This window comes from Myotis davidii, unplaced genomic scaffold (assembly GCF_000327345.1).
Source record: "Myotis davidii unplaced genomic scaffold, ASM32734v1 scaffold395, whole genome shotgun sequence".
Classification (NCBI taxonomy): Eukaryota; Metazoa; Chordata; class Mammalia; order Chiroptera; family Vespertilionidae; genus Myotis; species Myotis davidii.
Window position 1 is genome coordinate 711,143 of NW_006287904.1, and position 27,565 is coordinate 738,707.

At 42.0% G+C, this 27,565-nt stretch overlaps 1 protein-coding gene across 1 annotated transcript in view; it reads right to left on the reverse strand.

The window, feature by feature from the left end:
* The window catches only part of GADL1 (glutamate decarboxylase like 1), a 124,576-nt gene continuing 97,011 nt past the window's right edge, over positions 1 to 27,565 (reverse strand). The window contains exon 15 of the mRNA XM_015561245.1: positions 1 to 1,716. Within this exon, the coding sequence (XP_015416731.1) occupies positions 1,543 to 1,716 (174 nt within the window). The 3' untranslated portion in view covers positions 1 to 1,542. The remainder of the gene's footprint in view (positions 1,717 to 27,565) is intronic.

Consider the following 27,565-nt stretch of genomic DNA (forward strand, 5'->3'; position numbering starts at 1 on the left):
GCTTTTTATTTCACGAGACCCACATTACTGCAAACATCCATTTCAGGAACATTTTATAAGGATAGTAAAACAAAAGGCAATGAGAAATGGAATGCGCACAACACAAATCCCTATCACCAGAAAGGGAACTTTGCCCAGTGGAGATACAAAGAAACCACACACCCACAAATGGAATAAAAGCAGAGAACACACAGATCTGATTTTTACTCTTCAAAATTTAAACGACACAAGTTAATGATGGAGTACCAAGGGTTAATTCATGTGTTAAGTCTAACTTTCCAATCATTTGCTTTCCAAATTGGCGCTCTAGTTAGATTCGTAATTTTACCTAGTTGAACTCTGCATTTTGCTTATTTCTCAGTTAAATAAGATTCTCCTAGATATCTAGGGGCAGGACAAGAGACAGAACTACCATCACCTACTCCCAGGGAAAATGGAGGAGGTATTTGCACTGAAAGGTTTCTAATTCCCAGAATCTCTGCCCAATATGAACCATTCAAATATCGACACTAACATTTCAAAGCCTGAGAAAGGGAATGTATCACTGTGGACTCCATTCTGGTTATTTCCTACAAGCAGAGAGCCAGCTAAGAAATGGGCCCCTCAAGCCAAAAGAGGTACATAGTTAGAGACACATATATCTAGCGTCTATGACAAACTAATGATACAATGATTTTCAGAAGTGAATTAGGATTATTGCTTTGATTTAAAGGGCCATGCAACACAGTGTTTGTTTTTCTCTCTAAATAATTTAGGATAATGGCTAATTTCAACTTTTGAGAATAAACATTCAGCCCGCATAAAAGATATATCTTTATAAAGTAAACATCTTAAGTAGCTTCTCTTTTAAAAATAGCTCTCGTATACTTCTGACACACCTAAACATTTGTGCTACCAATGCCACGGCTATATTCTCAAAGCCTGGCCCAGGGACCACTGAAATATTCGATATTCCTTTGCTAGCAAAACATCAGAGCAATTATTCAGTCATTACGAGGTTTCAGTAAAACACTGGTTCTCAGGTCTTACCTTGTCTGAGAATCACCCGGAAAGACTCCTTACAACCCAGAAAGAAGACTGGGCGCCACTGGGCGCCAGAGTTTCTGATTCAGCAGGTAGGAGGCAGGGCTAAGGATTTGCATTTTAAACAAGTTCTCAGGTGATGCTCATACTGCTAGTCTAGGGACTGCACTTTGAGAACCTCAGCTTTAAACTATTAACTTAGACATTCTTCAAAGAGCAACAAAAGCTTCGATTCCAGGCACCACATGGTATTTGCTAAACTCTCTACAATTCTCGGTCCCAGCAATAATCCTTGAGAAAATTCACTTTTCACTTCCTCTTTTACAGCAACAGTAGTGCCCAGGCAGCTAGAGTCCTAAACACTATTCGCTTAGCATTTTGGCTTTGCTGGGCTTGGATGGGCTGTTTCCTATTTCTCATGAGAAGGGCTGTAATCGCCTATGTGCCTGTCCCCAGACATCCTGGATCTGTAACCCTCCCCAGGACAGACCCGTGCCTCTGGGGGACCAAAAGCCACAGCTACATGTCTCTGCCCAGCAGGTCTATCTCGTCCAGGAGGAAGTCCATGTCCTCCCGGCTCACTTGAGGGCTGATCACCACCTGGCGGAAGAAGTTGACCTTCCCCCGGTGGGGCTGATAGCCCAGCATCAGGCTGCCCTTCTTCATCATCCTCTCCTTAATAGCTGGGGCCACCTGCATGGACAAAGGATGGGCGGAGGTGAAAGACCAGAGCAGCAAAGTACCACAATTCCTCTTAACCAGTCATTTGATATGTACTGGGCACCCACTGGTGTGGATCCCATTCCCCAGTACACAACAAGGTTGACATGAATAAGAATCTATTGAGAACTTATAACACATGAGGATTGATTCAGTGCTTTAAATATACCATTTCATTTAATCTTCCTAATAACCCCATGAGGGAGATACTGCTATTAATATGCACATTTATAGATGAGGATATTGAGGCGCACAGATTACATAAATAATTTACCGTGTTCAGTAAAAGGGAGAGCCAAGATTTAAAACCAGGCAGACTCACCCAAGCCCACTCTGAAACCTACAGCATATGCAATGCTGCCTCATTAAAACCAAATAAGGTGTCCTCAGGCGTCATGGTCTCAAAAGCGTCAAATGCTATATTCCCAAATTTGTCTGAACAAAAAAAAAATACTCCAGTTCAGGCATCTTGAATTAAAAAATGTATAGATTGGGGGAGAAAAATCCCTTGCATTGATAGTCTTCCAAGAAAAACACTAATACTGGTATTATGTGTAGGTCTATTTTGAAGACTAACAGTTTATTAGTTTATTAATAGGACATATGTGAAGTGTAAACACTCTGTCTGTTATTAAGAGGTGCCAAGTTACTAATAAATTACGAAGCCCATATTTTGAAGATTTCCAGCTAACATGGGAATGGGACCTGATAATCCGAATGCACACATTGCTCTAAAAGTTTAAGGTTTAAAGAAATTACTTCAATTTAAGAACACATGAGAAAAAGAGTCCATTTTCACGTCAGCAGTGTGACCACCCAAGAACTAACTTATAAACTTGAAATAGTGAAGTTATTAATTTTTGAAACACCAACTTAAAAACATTAAGAGTGGCCCTAACCGGTTTGGCTCGGTGGATAGAGTGTTGGCCTGTGGACTGAAGGGTCCCAGGTTCGATTCCGGTCAAGGGCATGTACCTTGGTTGCGGGCACATCCCCAGTGGGGGATGTGCAGGAGGCAGCTGATCAATGTTTCTCTCTCATTGATGTTTCTAACTCTCTATCCCTCTCCCTTCTTCTTATCTCTCTCTCCTTCTCCCTTCCTCTTTTTTAAAAACAATAAAATATATTTAAACACACACACACACACACACACACACACACACACACACACAGACATTAAGAGTGTGTTCTTCCTGGCTCAGAAATGCAAGCAAAGGTTTTCCATTTTCATCTTATTTTACTGCTGTAAAAGTTTATTGGCATGTCCTATTGAATATGTGGAAAGGAAACATAATGAGTTTGTCTTAATTTTCTCAGTAAGATGAGACCTAGCTAATCCATAAGGGAGGAATACATTTATAAATAATACCAGGCACAATATGCTTTAAAATTCCTTAGGTGATAGGCATACATGTCAGTTCCCACGAGCCTCTGTGTGACCATCCCACACCCCTCTAGTTTTAAGTATACCTACATTTTCCCAGATACCCCCCTGAAAACATGCCAAACTACTTCCTTTGACACTCCACGTAATCTTGATCTATTCCAAAGCTAATGGAAAAACTAAGGGCTGTAGACCTCTGGAGATATGATGGGTTGGGCTGAGCCTTCATCAAGGGATGTTCAAGGATAATTTTAACTAAGTACACTATACTTCATGTGCTACCTTTAGAAAATAAATCTTGCAGAACATGGACTACAACAGCAAAAGCAAACACATTGCTATTCTAGCAAAAGATTGGAGCTCCATTAGTCTAATGCAGTGGTTCTCAACCTTCCTAATGCTGCGACCCTTTAATACAGTTCCTCATGTTGTGGTGACCCCCAATTTCATTGTTACAAATTGAACATAATTAAAGCATAGTGATTAATCACAAAAACAATATGCAATTATATATGTGTTTTCCGATGGTCTTTGGAGACCCCTGTGAAAGGGTCGTTCGACCCCCAAAGGGGTTGCAACCCACAGGTTGAGAACCGCTGGTCTAATGGGACATGAAGAGAAAATCTGTGAGGGTAAAAGAAAAAAACAAGTAAAAAAAGATAAAGTCAGAGGTTAAGGTAGGAAGAAAATGTGAACCATCATGTCCTACAAATACCTGGAAATGTGTCACAAACTTTATTCTGAGTTTTTTAGAGATTAGAAAACCAGAGTTAAATAAACCACCTCGTATCTCTTTGCAAAATTTAGTGACAAATGTTCAGTACAAGCTGAAAGCTGAAACTAGTAGGTAACTCTGGGAGGCCTACACATATCTGTTAGCAACACTTGACGTTGAACACTCCAAGTATCAGTTGGGTTTTCTTCCAAAGCTCTTAATGCAAGTCTCAGTTGTTATTAGAATTATAAAATCTAGTGAAATTATATGTAAGCAAATGAAAGGTTAATGCCATAAAAACTAAGTTGGAACCTTTGGAAAGACTAGATAAAGTCAGCTGTGGTAGGAGGACTGTAAAAGCTTTAAAATAAAATCTTGAAAGTCCGGGCTGGTTCTGCACACAGATTGCTACACAGGCGCCTATGCACTCAGACCACTTAAAGAAACCTGAGCTGGATAGGAAAGGTGATGTCTCAAGGGTGTAGTTTATGAAACCAGTGGAGGCCCTCTAACCATCAGACCTCTACTCAGGAAAAGCCTCACTTGCTTTTGGAAAGCATTTGGAAATCTTCATTTCATGGGGAAGGTGAGGGACGGGGCGGAGACAACCTTTCCACCAAAGGTGGGGAAATAAAGGCACGTAGATAGATGTGTTTTAAGTTAAGATGTCTCAGTGATGTGTGCATTGCATGTTTTTCTAGGGTAATTTGCTTTAACTGGCCAATCCTTACCACCTTAGGTAGGAGATTTCTGGTGTGGATGTGAGTGGTGCACATACTAGTATGTATATATGTATGTGCATGTGTGTACACAACCCCATGTGATTTAAGTGTCTAACCCACCATTTGTCATTCATGGCTCTTAAAATCCTTGTTTTTGGTCACAGAGCAATGCAGAACTGTGGTGTGACTGAGGCTAATGACAAAGGCACATTTATTTAAATATATTTTATTGATATTTTTACAGAGAGGAAAGGAGAGGGATAGAGAGTTAGAAACATCGATGAGAGAGAAGCATCGATCAGCTGCCTCCTGCACATCCCCCACTGGGAATGTGCCTGCAACCAAGGTACATGCCCTTGACCGGAATCGAACCTGGGACCCTTCAGCCCCCAGGCCGACGCTCTATCCAGTGAGCCAAACCAGCTAGGATGGCACATTTATTTTTAATGTAAAGAACAAAAGACCTCTTGATGTGAAGTGAAGGTAGGGGAGAAAAGCACCACAGTGCCAGTGGTGATCAATATTGGGGAGCCCTGGTTCATCAGGGATAAATGTCTGGCCCAGAAAATCAGAGACTATCAATCTTAGAGCATACAGATTGTGGTTCTGTAGATTTTTGGGGGGAAGGGCATAAAAATTCCCTTCACATTCATCCCCATCCTCTTCTAGCTACTCAGGGTATAACTGGCCCAGGCTTATAGCCAATTTTAAATTTAAAACAGGCATGGGCTCAAAGCTAATTTGCATTGTCTATTTCTGACTACCTTTCCATACCTCTATTCTTCCCCCCCAATGGTATTTCACGCCTTATCTTTGGAGAGCATTAGAATTTTGATTCCAGCCCCTGGATGTGTCAGAGGCTCACATGAGGCAATCTTCAAAATAAATAGGGTTCGGGGGCGGGAGGTAGGGGGGTAAGAGATCAACCAAAGGACTTGTATGCATGCATATAAGCATAACCAATGGACATAAGACACTGGGGGATAGGGGAGGCTAGGGGACTGTCTTGGGCGGGGGGAAAAAATGGACACATATGTAATACCCTTTGTAATAAAAAAATAAAATAAAAAAAAATAAATCTGTTCAGATTGCATTTCTCGTAAGCAAAAATATTTTCTAATGTGAGCAAGGAAGGTTAAAAGAAAGATGGCCCCTCCATATTTCAATATAAAGGTATTTTTTTAATCTTTAAATTCTTGCTCTTGTGCAAGGCATAAGAATATTCTTCCATGGGCCAAACAATGGCATAAGAATCAAACTTCTCAGCCAAGTTTTGTCACCGACTTCCAACAATTATAAGTAAATGACTCGATATCTATGTGACTCAGGGAACCAATTAAGTGAGGGTTTGACAACACCACACACATTTTATGTATGTATCCATGAATATCAGATTAATTCCTAGAGGAAATTACTCCTAAGCAGGAGGGGAAGGCCTTCCTTGTCCATGAATACTTCATGTGCAAAGAAAGACACAGCAACACCAAGGTCGATATTCATTAAATCTCTGCCACAAATTATAATTGTGGTAGCAGCAGTGGCTCTTGTTAACAAATATTGTACCAACTCCTTACAATTTGCAAACAGCCTTCACATGTCCGATCCCCGCAAACTCAAATTAAAGCTTGTTTGAAAGGAACCCGGGCTTGTGCCATTTAGGGAATGAGAAGATTCTCATTGGCAGGCCGTGTAGGGCCTTCGTCCTTAAAAATATATCAACAACTATCTCCCATTTATAAAGCTCCAGGCACAATCCAGGGCTGTGTCACTTGAATATTTTCTTTTGCTGATCACAGCCGAGAAACAGCCCTAATCCAACAGGACGGAATATTCATTCACAGGGGAGAGGAAATATGCACAAACTAAATGTGAGTATCCAAAGAGCGTCCCTAAATGGAGCATGCATGGAGGAAAGCAATTTGGCAGGAGTGAGATTGCTTTCCGGCTCTCAATTATTTTACTGCTGCTTTTCCTTCGAATTGTAAATCAACTTCTTCTCTCATGCCTCAGTGCACTGGTCCCCGCATCGTAAGTGGAGGAGGATCCTGACATTTCTATCTGGTTGCACAGGAACCTAATCAACACATTTCTGTAGGATTGCTGCCCCCCTCCTCGCCCCGTCAATAATGTTCTGGCAATGATTTAGTCATTTAAACGGAATTTTGTTGTCACACCCCTGCAGCATGAAATAGCATTTGATGTTTAAAAGTTGTTTAAATCCACGGGGGGAAAAAAAAATAAAACAATGCTCTCATTCTGGCCAAGTAGAGTCATTTAATAACAAGTAACTGACCAGGCACCATAATTGCCTCTTTATCAAAATAAAATTGCAATACCCATAAAAAGACATTTCTTTTGAAAAAATGTGTTACATATTTAATGTTAGCAACAACGCATTTTTTTCAATACATAAAGTGTTTGTTTCTAAACTATCCATGAGGAAGTTGTTGTTTTTTCCAATGCATTCCATACATACTTTTGTGAAATACCATAAAAGTAAATTACTAAATAAAACTGAGTGACTAAATAAAAAATACAAGCCCAGTTTTGTTCTTTTATTTATTTTAATTTTAATTTTTTAAATGTTTTTATTGATTTCAGAGAGAAAGGAAGGGAAAGGGAGAGAGAAACATCGAAACATCAATGATGAGAGAGAATCATAGACTGGCTGCCTCCTACACACCCCCTCCTGGGGATCAAGCCCATAACCGGGGTAAATGCCCTGACTGGGAATTGAACTGTGACCTCCTGGTTCATGGGTTGACTCTCAACCACTGAGCCAAACAGGCTGGGCTGTTCTTTTACCTTTAAAATTCAACTTTGTTGTTATCAAAGTTTCTAAATAGTAACTCTGGATTTCCATGCTTTTCTGATTGCACACTGGGACCACCAAGTTCACGGATCTGCGTGAGGCTGAAGACCACACTCGGAGGACTGCTGCTCTCTTGTAACTCTCTGAGCTCCTGCGGGTGTATATCCTTTGAAGCATGGATCCTCTTGTTACGTTGCACACTCATTTCTGCCTACTGGCATGGTCTTCACTCCATTTTGAAGGATGTTTTGTGTCCCACCATGCTACTGTGCTCTAGGTTACCTAAACATTTCCCAATTGTTAAAACACGGAGCTGCTTCAGTGATGATGGCACTTCAGTGAAACCATGGGCCCGATCATGAAACCTCTACATCAGTTCTTCAAAGTCTAGTCCAGAGATTATAAGAATAAATGGTTTAAAATGTCCCAGACTGGGATGTGTAAGAAGCAGCCGATCAATGATTCTCTCTTATCATTGATGTTTCTATCTCTTTCTCCCTCTCTCTAAAATCCATAAAATATATTTTTTAAAAGTCCTAGACTTCAGGATCTTTATACAACCTTTTCCATCATTTGCTGTGAGGGTGAAATAGTCACATTTATCACTTGGCAATACGGGGTAGCACAGCAACCAGAATGGCTGAGAGGACAAACCCATATTTAAAGGAGATGATTCTTTGCAGCAAATATGACAGACAAAGAACTATATAAATTTCCACTATGACTCTAGACAGCAATATCATTCAGAACTTCTAAAAAATCTAGAGAGATTTGTGTTTTACTAAATCCTTCCCTAATGAACCATGTTCTTCAAACTCCAGATTTGAGAGATGTCTTCTCAATTTCAGTTTACTTAAATCCACATTTCATTTTCTCCAAGAAAGCAATCATTCTTTGAGAAGGCTAAACGAATAATAATCTGCAAATCTTGTATTGCATTGGGTGGGCAAGGCCGAGTAAAAACTGAAGAATAAATTTTGAGTGTTTTATTGTATATAAATTTTAAAATGAATTTTTATAGGTTAGTTTAGCTGCTGTTACATAGTTTAGACTAACCATACATTGACCAAGAGAAGAGAGACCGAATTTCTGAAATTCTATGTGACTTTGGGAAAATATTTAACTCCTCTGGGACTCACATTCCTCTTCTGTTAAACACTGGTAGTCTTTTGTAGGATTGTTACTAGTATGTGGACTCAATGTAATAATATATTTGGATGCACCAAGCACAGAATTTGGCATCTGCTAGGCACTCAATAATATGAACTCATATTATTAACTTCTTAAAATGAATTTGTTCTTAATCAATTTACATTCACACCTGATCTTTTATTACTGTACTTCATGTTATCTCTTGAGAGGTGAGCATCTGAAAGTATTGTGAAAACATGACTTGTCATTCATTGCTTCTCCCCAAAGCATCTAAACTGTGTTTAAATAATTGGGACATTGTGTGTTAGCAGCTTTAGAAATCCAATCTTGCACCTCACGTGTGCCACTTCCATGTTAATCCTCGATTTAATTCTAAGTACTTTCCAACATTGACAGAGTATATATTTTTTTCCTTTAAAAATTAAGACAGATGTCGATCATCTTGGTAGTCTGGTTGGGGGAAGGGGACTGGGGGGCGAGGAGAGAAGCCTTCCATTGAAATTATATATTGTAGGTCCCCAGTAGCTCGCTGTGATCATAGAGTGGTTAGTACTCTGCGTTGTGAAATTATATATTGTGTGCCGGGATGTTTCCATTATGTTCTAGAAATGTCTATGTGTTGTGTAAAGTATTTTGTAAGTAAGTGCAAGTATTTTTCAGAATCCAGAAATATTTTAAAAGTTAAAATTTACTTCTCTGAATACGTGAAAAGCTTATATAGTGAAAAGGTCATTTGTCCCCATATTCATGAGCTTGTGTCCAAAATGAAATAGTCTCCTTTTGCTGACCTGTCACTTACATTTTTATCAAAGGAACATTGAAGAGCAATATTGTTTCCCAAATGTGCCTGAAGGCATAAATCACCTGGATTCAAACCCCAATCCGGAGCTACTGGATTTGAATCTCAATGAGATAGGCTTGGTGGTCTATATATTTACCAGGCACCTCGAGTTTTTGTTATGATGCAAGTTTGGGAACAGGGAGAATGACAGTCTCTTAACTAGGACTCTGGGAGAGGTGATGGAAGGGTGAGAGGTGTTTTAGACAGGAAAAACAATTTCGAGAGAGGATGGAGATTGGGAATCTCTCCTTCTCAAATTGCTTATGGCAATTCCACAGTAAAATAAACCAGTGACCTTCAAAGAAGTTACTAGCCAACTTTTCTGCAAATCATAAAACCTGATAAAGTGTTCAAAAACATTTACCTATGGCTCAGGAAACAAGAAAAGTCTTTGTTTTGACTGTTTAAAGAATCCATTTGCTTCTTTCAATATATTTCCTATTCCTCACCTGTCAAATTCTTTTCTTACTCCTCTGCACAACCTTCAAGCATTTCCCCTGATATCTCTTCCCTATAATTTAGAAGTGAGCTGCATTGGTATAAGTCTCCCAAGCTTAAATTATGTAAAACTGGTGGGCTATAGCCCATGAAATCATATGCAACTAAGAGATCATTTCAGCTTGGCAAAACATGGAGAAATAGGCTACACTTGGACTGGATGGACCTTTTCTCAAATACAGATTTTCAGCCTTATTGTCCTCTAACAGATATTGCAAAATCAGACGTGCACAAGAAGGAAAGTGCTTCAACATGAGACCTTGCCTGTTTTGTACCCTTTCCAACACAGAGGAGCAAAGCCACAAAAACAAAGTTTCAAATCTCAGCAAGACCCAAGAACACAGCCTCACATTTGGTGTTTACAACACAGGAATGACGAGGACAGCAATTCCAATCACCCTAATGTCAGCCATATATTCAAGGCAGCAGACATGAACAGTCAGGACAATAAACCAAACTGAATCGAAAGCTGTAGCTGAAGGAGGGACACAGTAAACGTTGTGCACACCCTAAAAAGCAAACATCCAATACTCCACTGTGCCACAGCAGCCTTCTGAGCTCTTAGCTCCTCAGTAACTGTTGTGGGCCAACTCCCAGATTTTAGCCCGTGTTGGGAGATCCCTATAGTGTTCCTTACAATGAGAAGTTACTTGGGAATTTTCAGCCATGGTTCGTACCAGTTCTCTAGGGGAAAGGAGTCTCAGCATTTTGCATGGTTGCAAGGACTTCAGGGTGCTCTTTGCGTGTATGTCTGAAGGTCAAAGGCACCACCGTTTCAGTGCTCACATGATGCCTACCCATGGAAGACTAAAGTTACCCCCAAACGCTGTCATGCTCCTGTGGGAAAACACTGATCGGGAGCCCCGTGTGCTCCAGGGGACCCCTCCTATACTGTGTCTGGGCACTCCTGGATCCTTCCAGTTTTTCCCACGAGTTATTTCTCTTGCTGTGGTTCAGAGCAGAGAACTAAACTGATGGGTGAGCAAAGTGAATGGGATCTTCGGAGACAAAATACTGTCTTGTCGTTTTCCTTCGATTCTTTTTGTTCTTGTTTTATTTTTCTCCCCCCCCCCCCACCTTTCCTGAGGTATGACCAACCAATAAAAAGTATATACATTTACAGTGTACAAAGTGATGTTTCAATATATTGTACACTGTATACCGTGAAATGATTCCTCCAGTGTATGCAACTAACTGTGAATGCGCATACATTGTGAAATGATTCCTCCAAGATTCTTAACCTATTCAAAGGGTATCACTCAGTCCGAGAGGAGGAAATGGGACAATCTCAGGTTTCTCTCTAGGGCCTCTGGGCGGTGGGCCAATGTTTCTAAATGGTGCATCTGGCCGGTTTAGCAGGGACACGGCTTGGAGGCCCTCACGGTGGTCCCGGCACTACTGCTGACTCCGATCTGGATCAGATTCCCGAGTTTTCAGCCGCACAGATGCTGCACCACACCGCGTCCGCACTCAGTGACGTGAACATTCTAAAGAGGAGGAAAATTCTGACTCCTTTTCCCATAGTTTTCTCAGGGGAACTTTCCCAAAGAACCCTATTCCCTTTTGATTTTTGGCAATGGGCCATGAGCAGCTGTCTTCTGTCTCTGGACTCATTCCACAGCCACGGAGGCTGTGTGGGGCATCCGTGCGAAACCCCAAGAGCTGCTCAGGCACAGGTGTGGGAGGTGGTCCTGGGGTTGGCACAGCAATATTTTTAAAGGGCCAAACCTGCCTATTAGGCTGGGTAGGCTTAGCTTCCTGAGTAGGGGAATATTGGTTTTTATAGTAGTTTCTGAGGCCTGACCGGGCAGGGAGTGAAAAGGGAAGGGCTCCACGGTTTAGGCTCTGTTCTGACAGACAGCTTGCCCTGGCCTCTGAATTCTGCCTCAGGGAGGTGCCCACCAGCCTAAACCCACCCTCCTGGCACCACCTCCATGCAGCTGTCCATCCGCATCCTTGTCCGGTTTATAGTTTTTTTGCACTGATTATATGCTTCTGGAGTAAACTAAGTTCAAAGGATCTTTTCGACCTTTTTGGGGTTGTGTACAGATTCTCATTGTCCACCCACCAGTTAGTTGCATACACAGGATTTACCCTACCATAAATCCCTATTTATAGTAGTTTTCATATTATTTCGCTGCACTTTATTCAGCTTGAGTGCATCCTAAAATGCCTGGTGTTTCAACCTCAGAGGCAAAACCTGGGCTTTTAAGTCATGTGTTTCATGTAGTAGTTTGCTTTACTTTTCTTTTTTTTTTTTTTTCGCTGAATCAGAGAGAGCTGCCATGAGGATATTTAAAAGTAATGATCATTCCTGTATTAATCATTATGGTTCAGTAGCTATTATTTTGGCATATCTGAAGAACAGTCCTCAAGATGTTGGCTAAGGAAATACTTCCTACATGGCCAGTCTAAGGGGAGAGAAGGGCTCTCGGAGTCTGCCATTCTTCACCAAGTTGGAGAAACAGAACAGTCACAGAGAAGTAGGCTGCTCTGCTAAAATCAAGCTTATTCTGCCTAAGAGTTCAGGGTAAGCCATGCATTGTCAAGTTCTGTTCAAGGAGAGTAATAAGAAGTAATAAATCACCATTTGACATATCTGAGCCTCAAGTTGGCCCCAAGTACAGCTAAATAACAAAGCCATATCACTGTCCAACCGAAGGGCTCTTTTGCTGCTCTTAGGTAATCATCATTCCATTCCTGTGAGCTTCCCCCAGTAAACCCACTGGCCGTGTGAATGTCTTCCTTCTGTGAACTGCTTGTTCATGTTCTTTGCCCATTTAGGGTGATCATCTTTTTAAAAAAAATGATCAAAAAGAACCCTTTATTATTGAGGACATTAATTGTTTTTTACAAGTTGCAAGTTACATATCTGCTTTTAATATTGTGTCTATAGTTATTTCATGTATAGTTTTAATATTTATATAATCAGACCTGTCAATTATATACATTTTTTCCCAATATTGGTGTTATACTTAGAAAGCCTTATCTACACCATGATTAAATAAATATTTCTGTTTTTTTCTAATTTAATTTGACACTTAAAACCTTTAATCCATTTGAACATTCCATTTGTATCTTGAATAAATTAGAGCTACCCTCCCTAAACTCCCACATTAAACCAGTAGTCTCAGCACCTTTGATGGAATAAGCCTGTTTCCCCTCGGCATGTACTGGGAACAGGTATGACCCCTATGACTACTGGGGCCTCAGCTTTCTATTCTGTAAGACTGATGTGTCTATTCTGAGAGGAACCCAAGCTGCTGTGTTGATTGTAGTCTATAAAATGCTAAAGTGCTCGAAAGGGGGATTCCCTTGTTAATAGCCATCCTTTTCAAAATGTTCTCACCTATTGGTCCCCACTTATTCTCTTAGATGGTATCTGGAAACATTCTGACAAGTTAAAAAAAAAATCCTGTTAAGATGATTAGAATTTTATTAAGCCTGTATTCATTAGGGAAAATTAATCTTCTCATCTCCAAATTACGGTGTTTTTCAAGTTCTAAATCAGGTGGTTTTTAAAAAACACAGCTGCAGTTTCCTTGGCTCTCCTCTCGGAGAGAGTTCCTGGGTTGGAGAGGGTTTGTGGAAGGTCAACCAGCATTTGGAAGCAGTGGCCACTGTATGGCCTCCAAGTGAGGTTAGGAGCGGTGGGGCAGTGTGTAGCTGGTTTCCAGGAATACTCGCTTTTTGAAGCCCACCTATCCTGAGCCCACCCTCCTAGGATGAGTCCCAGGCACCTGGAGAGGCCCCTGGTAGGTGTTCTGGTTGATAGTCCCAAACGAGGTCCCAGCCAAGGGCCAGCATCAACCAACAACCGTCTGAGTGAAGATGCCTCCGGAAGACTCCAACCCCGGCCCCTGAATCACCTTCAGCCAGTTCAGTCTTCCCAGACCAGGTGCCAGCCATCCAGCCATGCTCTTCCCCTGTTGCTGTCTGAATTCCTAACCCACAGAATCCGTGAGCGAAAGCAAATGGCTGTTGGAAGCTGCCACATGTGGACTAATTTGCAAAACAGAAATTGTTACGGCAACACTGGGCTTTTCTTGTGGCCATAAAATTGTATGGGTTTCTTCTGTTGGTACTATACTTTATTTAAGTCAATTCTTGGTTATTTAATGTATTTTTTGCTATTGTGGCGATGAAATTACTCTGACTAAAAAGCTGCCTTCCGATATAAATTTCATGTTTCCAGTTCCTCGTTTCTCACTCTTTTGTGCACGAAAAAAAAAACTTTTTAAGATATTCAACTTTGTACAACAATGATAGCAAATCATTAAAAGCTTTTTATTTGCTGTCCTTGGGTTTATAGATACACAATCACACACTCTGAAATGGACACATTTGGGTCTTCTCCTTTTAAATATTTAAAGCCAATGTTTCTTTTGATCGTCGCATTGCCTGGCACTCCCAGAACAATAGCAACTCGATAGATGTTCCTAATTTGTTACTGAGTTTTAGGAGAAGGCTTTTCATGTTTAATATATATATTCATCTTATCCATCACATAAGCAAACAAAAGCATATAACCATGAGATAACCTCTAAGCCTTATCATTAATTTGGAAGGTCCTTCAACATGTGTTTTTTCTTTTAAATTGTGTTTTGTTTTTTTCTCTCTCTTGGTCCATAATTTTGGATGACTTTCCTTATTTACTTGTTCAGAGGTCGACAAAAAGAGATGAAATTGCTCTTTAAGACTTGCTTTTGCTTAGCCTTTGAAATAATGAAGTTGTGCTGAATGGAGCACTAAAATGGAATCCATGCAACATGCCGTGCGCTACGCTAGCTGACCGATCCATCTCCTCGGACGGTTTCTGCACGTCCAAAATTGCTACTTAAATTACGTTTTCCAACCTGTGCGAGTGGATTATTGTGTGGCTTCTGGAAATAATCCTCTCATCCTCTAACACAGTTGTGACCCAGTTTGGGGAAGTATCTTTTAATATCTTGTTCGGCTTCACCGACCTCCAGGCAGAATGGTCAGAAATATCTGCATTTAACAGACAACTTTCATCTTCGGGCTCACAAAAGGGTTCGCTTTCTTTAAAGAGGAAATTGGAACCTGTATCATCACAAGGCAGCCTTTTAGGTGATTTTTACTTTCCATTTTAGAATCCCCACGAATAAAGCAGGGGGGACAGAGATCTGGAATAAATGAAGAGCCTCAGAATAGTGCGTAAATCAGAGTTGTTGACGGGACCTGCTCTTACCTCACCGTTGACTATTTGTAAGGTCACAGGCTCTCACCCCCCAAGAAAAGCAGAAACACGTGTGTGGAAGGTGAGGCGAGGCTGGGTTGCCAGAGCCACACACAGAACGATGACCCAGCTGGAAGAAGAGAGGGGTAGCGAAGAACCTAACAAAGCAATAACTCTGAGATTTAACTTTTTGTCTTTTACATCCTCACCGAGGGCATTTTTCCATTGATTTTTAGAGAGAGTAGGAGGGACGGGGGAGAGACAGAGATGTTGTTCATTATTTCGGCATATCTCAAATGGTATAGAAATATAGGAATACTCCTCTGTAAAATTTGGGTATATGCTTAAGGAGACCTCTACCTTATCGCAGAGGAGAGGAGAACTGTAAGGCAAGTGAGATGGCTCTGAGGTGATCGATAGGATGGCTGTGTGCTTGAATAAACATGTGGGGGAGGGAGGAGAGAACAGAGGAATGAGTTAATCCTAATGTTAACAGTTCTAGTGGTGGGTGGAGGCAGTAGCATTTGCACCAGGGCCTTGAATCACACTGTGTAGTGTTTCTGGAATGTGGACAAAATGCTTTGGAATCATCTGGAGATGTTTGTTAAAATTACAGATTTTAGGACACCAGTCACTGTAGACTTAGTATACCTCCATTCTCTAAGGGCCTGGAAATAACAATATTTACCAGAGTTTCCTCATGATTCTGGTACAAGCCAAGTATGAGAGTCTCCTTATTAAAGAAACACGAGGATCATGAGAGATCACTCATCACCGCTGGCATTTTCATGGAGGCATGCAAAATGGCACCAGGGCGTATCTCATTGGGAACACGGTGACAGATGGGCTGACATTTCTTGAGAGAAGCTTTCTCTTTCTATTTTGTTCCTTTTTCTCAGCTGAGAACAGTCCCTAACCCTGGGTCATCTGGCTTTTCATCCTCAGGACACCAACAAATCGAAATGAGGTATAATTTTGGGATGCAAGAAAATCTGTCATCAAAATACATAATTGTTAACAAAATTGCCATTGAAACAGTTGGGAGAAAAAAGTCAGATCTATCACATATACAAAAATCACTTTCTATAAAGTCAGTGTTGTATTTGGTGTTCCTGAGGGCCAGCAATGCAGCGGAGTGAACAGGAAACAGTGTGAGTTTCAGCATGAAAGGGCAGGAGGGTGCTTGGGTGCTGAAAAGATCTCCCAGTGAAAGAATGTAACTTGGGCCCTTCTTCATCCTTACAGGCCCCGTTGGGCATCTTGTAAAATTACATCAGTTTTATGGGGCTGTCTCCACAACATGGCACTTTTCAGGTTCCTGCGTTTTCCTCTTTGCCTCTCACATGATTTTTATCATCACGGCCGAGTGCTTGCTTTGCACATGAAGTAGTCATCAGTTTGAATCGGGCTTTGTGCTGTGGATGCTGACAGCCAACGGATCACAAGTGGAACCAGGCCAGTGTTCCCTCCCAGGGAGTTTAGCACCCAGCTCATCAGGTTGTCTAAATGTTTTCTTCCCACCTGGAGCTGCCTCCAGACCTCAAAGATATTATGAAAAAATTCAGTCCCGCCCTAACCAGTTTAGCTCAGTAGATAGAGCATCAGCCTGCGGACTCAAGGGTCCCAGGTTCGATTCCGGTCAAGGGCATGTACCTTGGTTGCGGGCACATTCTGATTAGGGAGTGTGCAGGAGGCAGCGGATGGATGTTTCTCTCTCATTGATGTTTCTAACTCTCTATCCCTCTCCCTTCCTCCCTAAAAAATTAATAAAATATATTTTAAAAAATAAAAATCATCATTCTCCCCTTTAAAAAAAAATTCAGTCTCCTACAATAATGAATTAACTGAGATAGAGCTGTCAAAATGAAGGTATGCTTAGCTATCTGAATAATACAGCAGGAAGGGGAGGAGTAAGTGAGAAAACTGAAATTAAGTAGAGTCTGAAACCAAACACACTCAATAATTCTGGTAGAGGATAAATGTATATCTATTCATACATCTCACTGGACAGTTTTACAGAATCCTCAAATCTAGTTTCTTTTTAAAGAGGGTCTCCGATATCTTTTCTGAATCAAGTGCACTTTTCAGTATTTTAAAACATTCATTTATCATTTCCATTCTATTGAAGACTGTAGACATGGCCATATCTAAGGGAATAAGGAGCAAAGATTTGCATATGGGGGCACAGGGTTCAAACATTTCTGCTGGTCTATCACATTCTGGAATATTTTCTATTCATTACCCACCTGTCCACTCCACTCACTGAACCTGGATTTCAGTTTCTGTCAGAATTGTGGCCTGTGGTCTGGACTGTCTGTCGTCACCAGGAAGTTAAAATGAATTTGTTCCTGATTCACAGCTCCAGCTAGTGCACTAATGATGGGTCTGGCAATGCTTCCTGTCAATCACGCAGAAATGTTTCCTGTCAAAACCACCCCCAAAATATTGACAAGCGTGGCATGCGAAAACAGTAACCATATGCCGACCTGATCACTCAGTGGACAGTGAAAGGTCCAGTCATTTCTGAAGCCAGCGAAAGGGAGTTAGGGCAGTCACAGAGGGATGGCTGTGTGTTTCCCCTCTTCTTCCTGGACCAAAGCCATGGCATAGAGACTATGGATTGATTTGGACCACCATCTAGTGAAGGATTTGAGGAAGTGCACCAATATAGAAGAATCCCAGGTCAAATTCTGATTTAATGGCTTAAACACTTTCTTTGGGACTATTTCAAATGGCTCTGAAATAAAGACAGTGTGATTTTTTTTTTAAGTTAGGGCAAAAACAAAACAGAATGACCAGTGTTCAGCTGATGACTTTGCCTGCCTCCTTGAACAGAATGGCCAGTTTCCTCTCAGCACTTGCCCATTTACTGTACAGTCAGAATGTAAGAGAGGCCCCATGGAGCCAGCCCAATCAACAGGCTACTTTTGCCAGAAAGTCAGCATCTGGGAATAACACCAAAGGGTTTGGGAAGAACGATTCCAGGGCACCGGAGTTGTAGACACCCATCTATCAGCCATGGTGCTTTCAGTTAAACAGTATGTGTGTCAGAGGCATTAGCTGTCAAAAGTTAAACATTTTCCTGGTACTCGATAGCTTTTAGCACCAGAAAATCAGTACCAGCACTACCTATTTCACAGTGAGCTGCACACGAAACGCACTCAATAAATAGAACATTCAATAACTAGAGGTGGCAGCTAGAATCTTTAACCAGGGAAGAAAGTTGAATGTGATCCAACCATTCAATTTTGAATTTTTCTATACAAAACTGTGTCATCTATTTCCTCCTTCCTTCCTTTTGAACTTCTCAACTCCACATTTCAGCGTCACCCCCTTCTCGGTACCTTGATCTATGTGTTCTCAGCATTGAATAAATGACATGTGCAGGGGTGGGGGTGGGGGGAAAGAGAGAAAGCCAAACAACAACACCTCCCCCCACCACACACCAGCTCAACATTATGCTCCATTTACTATAATGAACTATCAAGAGTTTCTAATGAATCTTCATTCATCATAGTTTGACTTCCAGAGACCTCACTTCACCATTCTTGCTGGCTTTGCCATTTCTAGCTGGAGCTCTGAAGATACACGGTGAATGTGCCATTTGGGGCATCACGGTTTCTATGAGTGACTGACGGTAGCTGCTCTACATGAAAGCAAATGCTCTATTTGTGTTGCCCATGTTCCTGGGTTTTCCTCTCCAGGGGAAGAAAGCAAACCTCCTTTGGGTCTCCAGGCCTCACTAGAGGCTACTGGAAGGAGAGCGACCTTCCATCACACCTTGGTCTCCTCTCTCTCTTCAGGAGAAAAGAAGACTGGACAGAGTGCTGGGGGGGTCTCCCACTTTCTCCTTCCAACTCTTCCATTGCGTGACAAATGGCTAACTCACTGTCGTTATAAACATCCAGCCATGCACAGACTAATCCAAGTTTGTTTTTAGACACAGGTGACTCTGGGACATTTCTTCAAGAAGCCAACATTTTAAACCAATTGGACTTACTTTGAACTTAAGAGAATAGAGGGGTCTTCAAACATTTTAACTGTTCTTTTTTAAAATATATATATATATATTTTAGGATAGAAAGTTAGAAACATCGATCAGCTGCCTCCTGCACACCCCCTACTGGGGATGTGCCCGCAGCCAAGGTACATGCCCTTGACTGGAATCAAACCTGGGACCCTTCAGTCTGCAGGCCAATGCTCTATCCACTGAGCCAACCGGTTAGGGCATTAACTGTTCTTTCTGTATATTTGCTAATGTTCCTTTAACTAACAGGGAGGGAAGATGTTTACCTGGCAATGAATTCTCAATCTGAAAAGCACCTGCAGGCAGACAGGATTGGTGGGAGGACTCTACTTAGGGGTTTAGAACTCCACAGTCTATGGCACTTGCTCTAGCTCAGCCCCTTACACCAATGAGGGGTGAGAAAACAGGAGAACAGCCACCTTATGAAACACAATGGTTTAGACATCATAGCTGATAACAAAAGATGGGAGGGAGGCACCGGATTTGCAGACACCCATCTCTCAGCCACGGTGTTTTCAAGACATGGTGTTGGATAGCCAATGACCAGAGATGATGGAAAGAAATGGTTTGGGCAGGCGATCTGGTACTTTAGGTAAGGGTCAGGAGATTTTATTGTGTGGTGGGTAGACAACTTATTATTCTCCAGGTTAAAGTACAGAAATTTGCAGGTAACTCTTCCTCCTTCAACCCCTCTCTCCTCTTCAAAAAAAGTGAAAGAGTATTTCAGATTATCCCCCGTGCACACCCCTCTTACTCTGCTCTGACTTGTTTTCATGAATGAGAAATAGTTAAAATTACAATCAGAAGTGCATGTAACTGGGGGTGCTGGTTTGCTGAGAGGGGTCCTGGTTTATGAATGGTTTCTGGTGTAATTATTAATAGCACCAACTTCACTTTCAGAAGTGTCCTGCGTAGGGCAATACGTTCTCTGGTCCCCAGACTCACACAGTCTGTGTCATGATGGCTACATAAGTGGCTGGAGTGGCACAAGTGGGTGGGATGCATTATCAGCATCCCTGGCACCACTAGCAATGTGATCTCTGCTTAGGTTTTCAAAATGCCAGGCCTAACCAAATGCCATAGCCAAACAACTTCCAAAGGTGAGGCTATCTGAAGTGCCATAGTGGCCTTTCAGAGGGTACCAATTGCTGTTTGCAAATGATAGAAAAGCTTGCTGGGTAAAACTTCCCATCTCTCCCTTTCTTTTCCCTTCTGCCAATCTTTTGCCACAATTGCCACAACTAATTGCCAATATTTGCAACGCGTGTGCCCGTGCGCACGCACACACACACACACACACAATATGCACATGCAGACATGTAATTTGTTTTGCGATTTCACATTGCTTGATTTAAATAAGTATCTTCCTCAAAGTAATAGATCTTCAGCCTGACTCAAAAATAAGTGCTATTTCATTTGCCTGACTTGGAGAGCTCATTTTTAATTTACAATGACCATCAAGTCCTGATAGACCCTTTAACAAACAGAACATTGTATATTTTACGTAGTTTTGGAAGATACCTGACATCATCTGCACCCCAAGGCCAACTTTTGTAGCAAATGTAAGAGGATGTGTGTTTTGGTGGAGAAAGAAGCAAGGAGCTATTTCTTAGGCAAGTTAAACATGCTAAGCGAAACAGAAAAACAATGTCCTCCAGATTTCAAATGGAGGTATCTGGGGAAAATAGGCTGATGTGAAAACTTAAAGAGAAATTATGTGAGGGATTATTTTCTCCCCTGCCCCAATCTATTTTTACTACAGTTGATCAGATTTCTGTTGCACTGGCGCCCCCCAATGGTCTTACAATTCCACTGCTTACAGGTTAGGAAAGCCCTTTGGAAACTTTCTCACAGGTTTTTGACACAGCCAACCAAGGAATGAACAGCAAAGGGTCAAACACCTCAACAACAGCAACAGTACCAAGACGCTGATGGCTGTCCGAACCCCATAGGCTGAGGTTCTGAAATGAAACCCAGCAGGCTGAAGGCTTCCCAGGGCTGCCCAGCCCACTTCACATGCAAAAAGGCACCTGACTGAGTTCGCCACTGAGAAACTTGAGCAAAAGATGCAGCGCTGATGTCGGCCAGCTCATAGGGCTTTCTCGGATAATTTTAGGGATATTACCAGTGGGTTTTTCTCCTTTTAAGTTTAACGGGGGCCATATTCGCAAATGGAGTACTAGCCCAGGTTAGCAGGAGACAAAGCTTAACTTTCTTCCATTTCAGACGTGCAGGCCCTACCTCTGCCTATCTGACAGTGGCAAGGGGCAACGTAAGCACAAAATCCACTTAAGTGGGGCGCTTTGCATGGCGGTGTAGAAACTTACGGTCCAAGATGACAGGAAGAAGAGTGGAGTCTGTGCCACAGGCCACCTCAGCTGTTAGCCAAGGCCCAGCATCTCAGATGACCATAGTTACTGTGGATTTGTGATAGCCCCAGCGATGAGGGTGACACGGGACACTATTTGGTTCTTTAAACCATCAGAACCACTCTCAAGGAATTGTCTCAAGGAATTGTAAGTGACTCTGCCTCTCTTAACCTCTTCCTCTTAAACACCTGATAGTTTCAGGGAGATGAGTGCGTGCACACTCCAGACAAGATGCCCGGAGTGTAAAAGCAGCAGGAGTGTCTAGAGCAGTGATGGCGAACCTTTTGAGCTCGGTGTGTCAGCATTTTGAAAAGCCCTAACTTAACTCCGGTGCTGTGTCACATATAGAAATTTTTTGATATTTGCAACCATAGTAAAACAAAGACTTATATTTTTGATATTTATTTTATATATTTAAATGCCATTTAACAAAGAAAAATCAACCAAAAAAAATGAGTTTGCGTGTCACCTCTGACACGCATGTCATAGGTTCGCCATCACTGGTCTAGAGGAAGTTTCCCCCAGCTCTTAGAATAGGGGTGAGTTTCCAGGACGTGTTGGAGTCCAAAGATTTGTTTGTCAACGTTCAGAGATGTTAACGACACGTTAAAACATGTGGTCTCCCTATTTAAGTTAATAAAATAATTAATTATTTAAAAAAAATATATATTTTATTGATTTTTTTACAGAGAAGAAGGGAGTGGGATAGAGAGTTAGAAACATTGATGAGAAAGAAACATTGATCAGCTGCCTCCTGCACACCCCCTACTGGGGATGTGCCCGCCACCAAGGTACATGCCCTTGACCAGAATCGAACCTGGGACCCTTCAGTCTGCAGGCCGATGCTCTATCCACTGAGCCAAATGGATTACGGCAGAATAATTAATTCTTAAAGTCTCAAAAAAGAAGTGCTAACAAAGGTAGATGGAAATCAAATTAGTGTAAGTGGATGAGGACACCCTGGTGGGCCCCTTGAGCTCAGTTGAGAGAGAGCCTTCATTCTCACCAACGTAGAACCTCCACCATCAGTACACAATGAAGTATTACATTTTCAGCATATTCTGATTCCTTAAGGAGACTCGCCATAGGCGTCTTCTTAAACTGACTTCTCTTTAAAAACAACTGTCACTAGCAATAGATAAATGCAATGTTTTCTCTTATTGGCGAGACAGTGATTTATTGCCTCGGTGATATCAGTCTGCTAAGTAACCTTGTGAAATATTAACCACACTCCGAAGACCCACCCATGACTGCATGCAAGTGGAGGGAAATTGCCTTCAGACTGTGTGAGTGGAGACAGTTCCAATTTACATTACGTGCTCCATACATAACGGCATTTTCTCTCTGACATTGGGTTTTTGATTCAGAAACCCTTCTTCAAAGGAAGCTTTCCTAGTTCCAAATACATCTTTGAAAACACCGGTAACAGGTTTGCATATACCATGCATTTTGCTTATTTATCTTGGTTAACTGGAGGGTTTTCTTATTGCTTATTTTTAAATTTTCTTAATTTTTAAAAAGGGAAAACAGAGTATAATTCTCTCTCAGGTAGTCATTTTTTTTTCCAATCTAAAAAGAAACCAAACTTCTTCTGCTAAGGAAGGATGGTTTCTCCTAGGAGAATGATTAATGAGAAACCCTTTCCCCACCCACCACCATTGAGTTCATCCAACAAAACAAAGACTAACAGACCTTAAAGGATAGCTGGTTAGCCCTTCCCCTGAGCAGTACTAAGACGCATCCTCTTAACCCCATGTTTACCTGGGGGACGAGGCTTTCAGGAGGCCCCACCTGACATTTGGTAATAATGTGAAGAAAGCAATATGAATCTCGTAGCCCCAGTAGAAACTGCCACAAGAAACAAACAATGAAAACCTCCTTTGCTTCTTAACTATTAAACCTGTAAGGACATGTGTTCCTACGCAAGCTTTTGCTAATTTGTAAATTGCAGGAAAGCAGACTAGGTGCCCTTGTACATTTGAATCCACTCCTGAGGCTCCTCACTCAGCACCTTAATTTCAGTGGGCCTTGTGAAAAGGCAACTAGAGCCTTGACTAATCTGAGAAGAGGAAGCGCTTGTTTAAAATGACAGTAGACCTCTGTTAGGAGCACAGGAAAAGTCACGGCCACCCACAGAACTTCCTCAGGGGGCCTGAGGGCCACTTCCATCACCAATTTTATCCTATATCTTCAAGGGATAATTTTAAGTAGTGACACGCAGGCTCCAGTGTAAAAGCACCTGATTGATATGTGGCCTCCAGATGAGTCAAGACCCTTTTAATAAAAAGAGAAAAGGGGGTATATTGTTTTGCATTTGATGTATGACTCCACCCCTTTTCTCCTTCTCCCTGGGTGACAAGTCCAGTGTAGTGTAAGGAATGGGAAGTCCAACATTTATTTTCATCAGGACATGCAAGATTTTGGGGGAGCAAACTGTACTTTTGTCCAATGGATGAAACAAAAGTCATCAAATAATATCATCTAAGGAACTCCTTCAGGAAAGAGAAGTGGAGTACGCTGGGACTGCGTTTTGAGAGTACATTCAGCCACGATGATGAGGACTGTGACAGCCCCCTAGGAAAGCCGAGGACAAACGGGATCGACAGGAGCCTGGGAGCATTAAGAACACGGAGTCCAGCATCTAAGCTGACAGATGACAGACAGTGCAGTGTCTCAATGGCTAAATATTTAAGCTTCATGGAGTGGAAGAAATTTGACTGTAAATAAGCCAAGAATTTGAAAATTAAGAGGAAAAACTCCCTGCCTGAGAAATTATACTGCAGGCATAAAATCTCAACTGCATGAGAGCTCCAGTTCCTTAAAAGCCGTGGTTGACAGAGCAAACGAAGCAGTGAGATGTTTACTGTGCTTTACGGAGATAAACCGGCAAATGCAGAAGATGTAATTATCCAGCGTGTCTTTCTAAAAACGAATCTTAACTCTGTGCTATGAGGAGCTACTGTAGGGCACTGGTTTTTCTTTTCCTTTTCTGAAAAAATAGTTTCTTATGTACTTGAGGAGAATTAATCCCTCCGCCCCCCAATAACTAATAAGATGGTCAAATTTCAAAAAACTTTGAGATTTTTCCTGACAAAACAGACAAAAAGGGAATCACTTCAGTGTCAGAGCAGCTCTGAAGAGGATTTGGGGATGAATGCTGTTTGAGCCAGCCAAATATCAAGAGGGTTGGCACTTCCACCAAAGACTAACCTTCACCTTACTGTAAATTACACATTCTATCCTAAGTAGATTTGTCATATATATAACAGGAGATAATTATTATTTAAAGACTTGACAGCATATACAGAGATATTTACATGATACCACCACCAGCCTGGTTTTATTAAGGAATCTGGGTGTTGTTGTTTTTTCTCGTTCTTAGATAGAAAAAAATAAAAGAGCTCATTTCTAATTTAGCTCTTGGAAGAAGAGAACCACTTTAAATAATTTAAAATTTTGACACAGTAAATCTTTTAATAACTCACAAATTTTTCCAAGCTGGCACTAGAGTAAATACAAAGATGATTAGTCACACATTAAAAAATATATTAAGCTAAAGTAGAGGTGAAGATTACTGCTCTCCTTGGGGCAGTTCCTAGGCCTGTCCCAGGAGGGCCATCTCCTTTGCAATACTGTTAAGACAGGAAATTATCAGGTGTTCCTGGTACAGTGTGACAGCTGTAGGAAATATGTACTTGGGAAATTATAGGAATGTTATAGTTATTTATATGTTTATTTGTATATGTATATGCAGACTAGAGGCCCAGCACATGAAATTCATGCACTCGGGGTAGGGGGGTCCGCTCAGCCTAGCCTGCACCCTCTTGCAGTCCAGGAGCCCTCAGGGGATGTCCAACTGAGGCTCCCACCACCGCTGCTGTGCTCGCTAGCCATGAGCCCGGCTTCCGGTTGAGCAGTGCTCCCCCTGTGGGAACACACTGACCACCAGGGGGCAGCTCCTGTGTTGAGTGTCTGCCCCCAGTGGTCAGTGCATGTCATAGCGACCAGTCATTCCACCATTAGGTTGATTTGCATATTAGCCTTTATTATATAGGACTAGAGGCCTGATGAATGAAATTTGTGTAAGAGTAGGCCTTCCTTTCCCTGGCTGCCTGCACCAGCTTCCCTCTGGCACCCAGGACCTGGGCTTTCCTCTGGCTGCTGGCAGGCACCCCGGACCTGGGCATCCCTCGCAGCCCTGGCTTCATCCAGAAGGTCGTCCGGAAGGACATCCAATCTAATTAGCATATTACTCTTTTATTATTGTAGATGTGTATATATCCCCCATTAGACTAGAAGCTTATTGAAAACAGAGAGGTGTCCTAGAACACAGCCTGACATATTAGAAATGCTCAATAGATATTTGTTAAATGAATGAGTGAATGAAATAAAAGCTGAGGTCAGCCAGGAATTGTGGTTAAAACCACCCTGGACATGCTGAAGGAAGCTGAAGGGAACAACTGAAACATGGGTATCTTTGATTCGCAAGAGCCAAAGTACTCTCTTTTCCTATTAAGAGAGAGTGAAAGGTAACCACCTGTATATCCAACACTCATATGTATATACTAGAGGCCCGGTGCATGAATTTGTGTATGGGTGGGGTTCCTCGGCCTGGCTGGCAATCAGGGCTGATCTGAGCCATCTGGCCCAGTCCTGATCGGGGCCGATTGGGGTCAGCCGGCCGGGGGGAGGGACCGCAGGAAGTTGGCTGTGGGAGTGCACTGATCATCAGGGGGAAGCTCCTGCATTGAGCATCTTCCCCCTAGTGGTCAGTGTTCATCATTGTGACCGGTTATAATGGTTGCTTAGGCTTTTATATATATAGATATATAGACCCAAGCCAGCCTTAAATGGTTGATTCCTTTGTGTGAGCCACTGCAACCTCACTGGTAGACTTCCACAAGCCCTGTCCTATAGGTGCATGAAGACCTCAGCTTCTAGATCATCCATGGAGTCACCTTACGTAGGCCTGGCAGACAGAGCCCTAGGACTGTACAGGAGACACTTGCCCTCCACTTGCTGAGCAAGAGGGAGCTCCATGAAATGCCTTGACAGCACGGAACCAGCAGCAGCAGAGAGGAAACGACACCACTTTTTTTGACACACATGATCTAGCTCCATTGAGAAGCCTTTCTTTTCACTTTGTCCTTCGACAGAATCAATTTTTCATGGACCATGAAAGCAACACGGAGCGTGGTGACAATAAGAACTAAACTCAAGTCCTGGTTCCACTAAAATTCTACCTAATTAACTACCTAATGAATTGATCTTGGCCTCAGTTTCCTCACATGTAAGATGAAAATGATAAGAATGAAACTGACCGTATAGGATTCCTAGGCAAGTCAGGTGAGACTGTGGATGTGGAAATACTTGTCAAGCCCTAAAACACTTTGCAATATATAAAGTTGTGAAGAAACGTGTCTTTGTGGTAGAATGAGTGCAAATACAGTACTAATTTTCTCTCTTTGTTATTGTTTGCAATGACTTTGAAGTTCCTCCCATCAAGGGGTGGAGTCTATTCTTCTACCATACCTCCTCTCCAGTCTGGCTGGCTTTGCAATTTGCTCTGGCCTGTTTTTTTTTTTTAAAAAAGGCAGAGTGATGGTGTGCTAGCATTGAGCCAAGACCTCAAGAAGTCTTGCAAACTTCCATCTGCTCTCTTGGAACCCTACCACTGTCAGGAGAAAGAGCCCTGAATAGTGTGAAGGAGAGTTAGCATTTGGAGGAGAGCTCAGCCTTCCCAGAGGAGACTATCCCTGTCCAGCATACAGCAGCAAACAGCCGCAATCAGCAGAGCTGCCTCCTTGGACCACAGCTGACTGAAGGTGTGAGGGGGAGCTCAGCCGCAATCAGCAGAACCACCCAGATGACCTCTAACTTCATGAGGAGTGAAAAAAGCTTATTGTTGGAAACCGTTGGGTGTGACGATGATTTGTTACATGGCCATCGCTAACTGATACAGCATTATACAAGCATACCTGGCTGGCATCGCGGAGTCCATTCCAGACCACCACAATATTGCAATCAAGTGAGTCACATGAATGTTTTTGTCTCCTGATGCACATAAAAGTTATGTTTAAACTATACTGTAATCTATTAAGT